Here is a 6,143-nt window from a genome sequence, read left to right as displayed (position 1 = left end):
CCGTCGCCACGGCAGCCGCCATTGTTCCTCTGGGGCGTATCGATAATGAACCGTCGCCGCACTTCGTCCGTATTACCCTACCGCTGCCTCCGCCGCCGCGTGCGCCGTCCTTCTTACTTTCCCTTCTTCCGTGTGGATGGGTGTGCGGGCGCCGCGCAATCAGGGACAGGGAGAGGAGAAACGAGGGCAAGACACACGCGCACACACATGCGGCCAGACAGACACGCAGAGGGAGAGGCACACGAGTAAACCCCCCTCTGCCCGCACGTACGCCCTCCGCTCGGAGGAGGGCAAATCGCCGCAGCAGCGGCAGAGGCACCGACACGTACAAATGGAGAGAAAAAAACGCAAAACAGGGCACCGGCAGCTGCAACACATATAATTATATATAAATGTATAACAAAAGCAAAGAAGAACCCATTTTAAAAAATGTTATAAACGTATAGAGTGTGCCGCCAAGGCACCGAAAGCAAGCAACGCCACTGAAAAACGTTCCTCAAGGCCACACACACACACGCACACACACGAGCGCGGCACACAGGATAGACGCAAGTGCACATAAATGCACACGTATGGGAAAAGCCCGGGGCAACGCACATAAAACGCACGCCTGCGAAACTGGGCGTGTGCTTGCAACTTCTTGCCTGCAAAGAGGGCGAGGGAGAGAAGCAGCAGCAGCAGCAGCAGGGCCCTTGTGTCGGCCAGGGGCACGTAAACGACTCGCACTACTTCCCCGCCCCCAAGCCACGCAGAAAAAGGGGACATACTACACGCACGCACATGCCAACATGAAATAGAACCAAAAAACAAAGCACTGCAAAACCACAAAGAAAAAAACAAAAACAAACAAACACCGTAAGCATCCCATTCACTTAAAACTAGGTAAGGGGCGGAGGAGCCGAGCAGCCCGTCCTTTCACCCGCCTCACAAAATAGGAAAAAGAAAAAACAAGGACTTCGATGTGTTCAAAAAAAAATTACTGTGGCGAGTGAACTAGGAACAACAGTTGCTGCTCCTTTGCGTGTGTTGTCGCCTGTACTCCTCGGAGAGGGGGAGGGCGTCCATCCTCACCTTGAAGCCATTCACGCGGCCCTCGATGAACATCTCCGTCTCGCACGGGTACACGACGACGTTCGCCAGGTACTCGCCCGAGTCCAGCTTCTCCAGGTGCGTCTTGCCGAGGGCCTTGATGTCGCAGTCCTCGCCGAAGGTCACCTTCACGTGCATCTCGTACTCGGTGGTGTCGTTGTAGTACGCCCACTGCTTCTTCTTGTTGTTCACGATGCGGAAGAGGAGGCCGTTGCCCTCGTTGAACCCCTTCACCACCTCGTCGCCCTTGAACGTCGGCTTCCCGTTCGCGTACGCCACGGCGGGAGACTTCGAGGCGCCGCAGCCCATAGTCGACCAAAAGTTGCGGGGTGGGTGCGGGGTGAAATTCGCTTCTTCTTGCTGGTTGCTGTGCGCGGCAGCGTGCGTGCTGGCGCGGCATTAGGGGCGGGGGAGGCAGAAAAGGGAAGGAAAAGCATATAGGCAGGCACACACGCATATATGCGGGTCTGCGCGCACGTGCGTGCGGACCGAGGAAACTCGGCGAAAGAGGACACCCACGCATGCACACATGCGGAGGTGTGCACACGGCGGTGCGCCGTCCCATCACAAGAAAAACAAGACAATAAATAAAACAACTGGAGGCTCCTTCCCCCTCCCCTCCCCCGCATGCGGTAAAAGACGGAAATATCTTCTGGGCCCACTCTACGCACATGCACGCACGGTCAGGTGGGCAGAAATGACCGTGTTGCCGTTATAGCTGGAGGGGAGAAAGGCGGGGAGAGCAGGGGCGCAGCCTTTTCCTTACATTTTCCCTCACTCTCCTCCCAAAAAGCGGGAAGGGGAGGGAGAACAGGTCGGCTGCACACACACACACACAGAGAGAGAAATACATACGCATGCCGGCTCCCAAATCTTTCCCCGGCTACTTTGCCGGCACATCCCCCGCTCGGCTGCCGCTCCCCCGCCCCTCCGCCCCCCCGCCTTCCACTTCTTCGTCCTCTCGGCCACACCCTGCGGCCCTCGCCCTTCTTCCCCTCGCCTGGCGCCCGCCGCTCCTCTCGCCCGCCCCGGCCAGCTCACACAAAGTACGGGGTGCGGCCCAACGCCCCTCCCGCACCCCACTTGAAAATCAACGGGAAGGTGGGCAGACGGGCGCGTGGGCAAGCCAATGGGAGCAAGACCGCGTCCACACACTTGGACCCGCAAACAAACACACAGATACATATGTGCACGTGCGCGTGTCCGCCTCGGGCAGGCCGAGTTCTAAATTGCGGCGGCAGCGTAACGGAGCTCTCCTCTCCTGCGCAGCCAGCCCACCCGCCCGCCACTCCGCCGCAGGGCACGCATGTGCGCACGCCAAAAGAACACGCGCACCGCGCACTTCCGCGGGCAGCAAACACAGGGAAGTAAAAAGGGGTGGAGGAGGGGCGGCGGCCGACGGTTGAGGTGTGTGCGCGTGCGTGTGCATGCGCGCGTGCCCAGCACCATTTCCTACTCACCAAGCCCTCACCACGCAAACACGGCGGTGCCCACCATGTTATCGGCGTTCAACACTCGTCGCGAGGGACGCAAGGTGACAGCACCGTCGTCGGCAATGCACACGCACACACAGAGAGAGGGACAAAAAAACATGTCAAATATCACTTGAGATAACAAAAACATAAAAACAAATAAATACACGAGACAAACCGTGACGCAAAGCCATGGGGGAAACCCATAGGCAGCGGCCAGCACGGGGGAAGGCGAAAAAGTGGGTGAATAGCATAAACAAACAAAAAGGCGGAGCAAGGGAGCAGAAAGCAAACCAAAAAGCACACACACCAAGAAAATGGGGGCATCAGAAAGGCAGAATACAACAGAACAATTTTTAAAACCCAATACATCGACGGCGCCGCATACACTGCCCTCAGACAAGGGGCCCCCTCATTTCCTCCACATCCACACACACCACACGTACTATTTCTTCTGCTTGTTTTTTTTCGTTTTTTGCTCCCCATTTGCCCTTCGCCCCTCTTCTTTCTTCATGCGACTCTAATCCCTCCCCCGTGCGGCTTCGCGTGCGCCGTCCTTCACTCACTTCTTCCCCGCGGACTCCTTCTGGCGCTTGTACTCCTCGGAGAGGGGGAGGGCGTCCATCTTCACCTTGAAGCCATTCACGCGGCCCTCGATGAACATCTCCGTCTCGCACGGGTACACGACGACGTTCGCCAGGTACTCGCCCGAGTCCAGCTTCTCCAGGTGCGTCTTGCCGAGGGCCTTGATGTCGCAGTCCTCGCCGAAGGTCACCTTCACGTGCATCTCGTACTCGGTGGTGTCGTTGTAGTACGCCCACTGCTTCTTCTTGTTGTTCACGATGCGGAAGAGGAGGCCGTTGCCCTCGTCGAACCCCTTCACCACCTCGTCGCCCTTGAACGTCGGCTTCCCGTTCGCGTACGCCACGGCGGGAGACTTCGAGGCGCCGCAGCCCATGGTCGACCAAAAGTTGCGGGGTGGGTGCGGGGTGAAATTCGCTTCTTCTTGCTGGTTGCTGTGCGCGGCAGCGTGCGTGCTGGCGCGGCATTAGGGGCGGGGGAGGCAGAAAAGGGAAGGGAAATTGGGGGCATAAATGGCCGGGCAACACGAACAACAAGTTTAAGGGGCGCAACGGCGCCGACGCCTCGCCCAGGTCGCCCACCGTGCGTGGACGGTGGAAGGCGACGACGGCGGGTGGGGGAAAAAGTGGATATCGCCACCATTTACAACAGCGTAATGAGAGGGAGGAAGTAAAAGATCCAAAGAACATTACTGCATTGCGACATCTGTGGAGAAACCATTAATGGCGATGCGGTAGGCAACCATGTGCCCCTCCACCGCAAGAGCCGTTTCGGTGGGGCCCACGACAAGTTTTGCCACCGCGCCGCCACCGTCAACCTCATCCTCCCTCCCCTCATCCAGCCACACGAGCGTGGTGGTGCCCAGCGGCGCCAGCAGCTCGCGCCTCTGCTCCGGATGCGGGTAAAAGCGAATTGATACATGGAACTGTATGTCTTCTGTGTCATTATAGAAGGCCCACACTTCATACGGGGGGCGGGGGACCACAATTCTGTAGAGGAGCACAATGTCGTCCTGCGCAAGCGGTGCCTCCCCCTGCCTCCACGCGGCGGCGGTGCAGTCGCTGCGCCACAGCGCGGGCAGCACCTCGCCGCCAGACACGGCGGGCCGGCCGCAGCGGTAGGAAGGGGCGGCAGCGGAGGCGCCGTGCCGGCCCGTCCCGCCACGCCGGCCCTCACTGAGTTGGCTGCGCCTCCCCGCGGGGGACCCTTCCCCCGTGCCTCCCCCGCCCTCCCCGGGGGGCGGCCTCCGCCGCGGGGCACCGCCCCCAGCGGCTGCGGAAGACGCGCCACCCATCGCCGCCCGCGCTTGTTTGCTGCGTCGACCCGCCTTCGCCCACCCCGACCCCCAAAGCGCGCCCGGAACAAAAACAGCGAACAACTCAGGAGAAAGCGGAAAAACAAACACCCACGCATTGCCTTTCCCGCTCCCCCGGCAAACTCTCCCCGCATGCAATGCACGCGCAGCTGCGGGAAGGGGCAGGAACTGAGCCAGCCGCGCCGAGGTACCCATTGCCGCGACAAACGGCGCGGGACACGAGGGCGCAGGCACTAGGCCACCCACCACAGCAACAAAAACAACGACTCTTTCCCTCTCCGACTTCCCGCCTTCGCAGCTCGTGGCACCCGCTGCATGCACCTTGCGACCACCATCACACGCACACACACACACACACCTCTGCCTCCTCCCTCACGGGCGCCATGTGACGCGCCCCCCGCAAGGGTGCGTGGCCGGCGCAAGCCATCGGCAAGTTTCTTCACGCGTGCGTCGGCCAGTCACGCGCAGAGGTCCAACCCCTGCTGGCAGGCGGGGGACGCCACACACCTCCACTGAGGGAAACACCACCTGGCCGCGTCGCCCCTCAGCCAGCCCTTCCCCGCCGTACAAGGACGGCGTCACTCCCACACTTGGCGCGGCGGTGGCGGCGGCCAGTCGGGCTCACGTCACACAGCGCTCATGTGCGCGTCCACCCATTTGGGGTAAAAAAAAAAGGCTTCCCTTCTTCTTCCCCTCCGTCACTTCCCCCCCCCCCCGCTGGTGGGCAAAGGGGGGCCCAGGGGAGGCACCTCGCTACGCGAGACGGCACAGAGAAGGCAGGGGAAAAAAGGCGACAATTTGAGATCCACCGAAACGGGTCCAGCGCATCGTTGGAGAAGGGGGCAGGCCCCACGCCAGCACGGCCTCAAACGCGCATAGTTAAAACCAACGCAGGTGCACAGACTCAGCGCTGCCACCGCAACGTCCATTTGAGAAGTGGCGCGGAAACAGGCACAGCAACAAAAAAAAGCGGCGGAAGAAGGGGGAGAGGGGGGACAAAAAAAACGCCTTGCTGAGTTCTTCTTTCTTCCCCTTATTTTTCCTGCTGGCGCCGCTGCTGCTTTGTTTCTTCCGCGCGGCGTGAAGGTGTGGCGGCAGAATCCATTAAACGGTCGAAATGCAAACAGACACCGCTGGCGCAGGCTGGTATTTTTATGCATGCACGTGCGCGCGAGAGTAACGAAAGACTAAAAAAAAAAGTGAACGGAGGGGAGTATGGGGGAAGGGAACAAAAAGAGCATGCGTCCCCAGCCCACGGCCTCGCCCCCCTCTCACTCGCCCACGCGGTCTCCCCGCCTTCGTGCCGTTGGTTTTCTCTTCCCTTTTCTGCCTTGCGCTGCCCCCGCGGCTGGGGCCCGCCACGCCGGAGGGGCGCTAGCGGGCCAGCACGACGGCACGCCTACTCCGTCCTCGCCCTCCGCGCCCCCGGCCCGCTGCTGCCGTCCCGCCCCTCCCCGCACTTCGCCGTGACGGCGGCGACCGGGTCGCGCCAGACGTCCTCCACCAACGCCAGCAGCAGATCCCTGCGGTCCTCCATCTCGGACTCCCAGTTCTCCACGGCGTCGGCGAGCTCGTCCTCCTCCTCCTCGTCAAACGCCTCGTCGTCCTCCGGGTGCGGCAGCATTTTGCTGAACACGTCAAGAAACTCCACCCCGCGTCGTCGACGGCGACCGCTCGCGCTTCCG

At 61.0% G+C, this 6,143-nt stretch overlaps 4 protein-coding genes across 4 annotated transcripts, besides 5 other annotated features; 1 reads left to right on the top strand and 3 right to left on the bottom strand.

Annotated features, from left to right (window-relative positions):
* Window positions 1-503: 503 nt before the first annotated feature.
* Window positions 504-539: a microsatellite.
* Window positions 540-664: 125 nt separating this feature from the next.
* Window positions 665-687: a microsatellite.
* A 115-nt stretch (window positions 688-802) lies between these two features.
* Window positions 803-847: a microsatellite.
* Window positions 848-853: a microsatellite.
* Window positions 854-993: 140 nt separating this feature from the next.
* Window positions 994-1,398, bottom strand: Tco025E_08702 (calpain-like cysteine peptidase; the record flags this gene model as incomplete). Its single annotated transcript, XM_029375545.1, has 1 exon — window positions 994-1,398. One exon carries the CDS (start codon window positions 1,396-1,398, stop codon window positions 994-996), a length of 405 nt encoding a protein of 134 aa, XP_029224344.1.
* Window positions 1,399-3,123: 1,725 nt separating this feature from the next.
* Window positions 3,124-3,519, bottom strand: Tco025E_08701 (calpain-like cysteine peptidase; the record flags this gene model as incomplete). Its single annotated transcript, XM_029375544.1, has 1 exon — window positions 3,124-3,519. The coding sequence occupies one exon, from the start codon at window positions 3,517-3,519 to the stop codon at window positions 3,124-3,126; it is 396 nt and encodes a 131-aa protein (XP_029224343.1).
* Window positions 3,520-3,831: 312 nt separating this feature from the next.
* On the bottom strand, window positions 3,832-4,437 carry Tco025E_08700 (putative calpain-like cysteine peptidase; the record flags this gene model as incomplete). Its single annotated transcript, XM_029375543.1, has 1 exon — window positions 3,832-4,437. The coding sequence occupies one exon, from the start codon at window positions 4,435-4,437 to the stop codon at window positions 3,832-3,834; it is 606 nt and encodes a 201-aa protein (XP_029224342.1).
* Window positions 4,438-4,793: 356 nt separating this feature from the next.
* Window positions 4,794-4,816: a microsatellite.
* A 796-nt stretch (window positions 4,817-5,612) lies between these two features.
* Tco025E_08699 (uncharacterized protein) lies at window positions 5,613-6,143 on the top strand (the record flags this gene model as incomplete). The annotated part of the gene is made up of 1 exon (XM_029375542.1): window positions 5,613-6,143. A coding segment is annotated over one exon (531 nt), but the record flags the coding sequence as incomplete, so codon positions are not given.

Source organism: Trypanosoma conorhini, assembly GCF_003719485.1.
Source record: "Trypanosoma conorhini strain 025E chromosome Unknown Tco_14.4_contig_00850, whole genome shotgun sequence".
Lineage (NCBI taxonomy): Eukaryota > Euglenozoa > Kinetoplastea > Trypanosomatida > Trypanosomatidae > Trypanosoma > Trypanosoma conorhini.
Note: the sequence above shows the minus strand (reverse complement) of the source record. Positions and strands in the feature narration are given on the sequence as shown.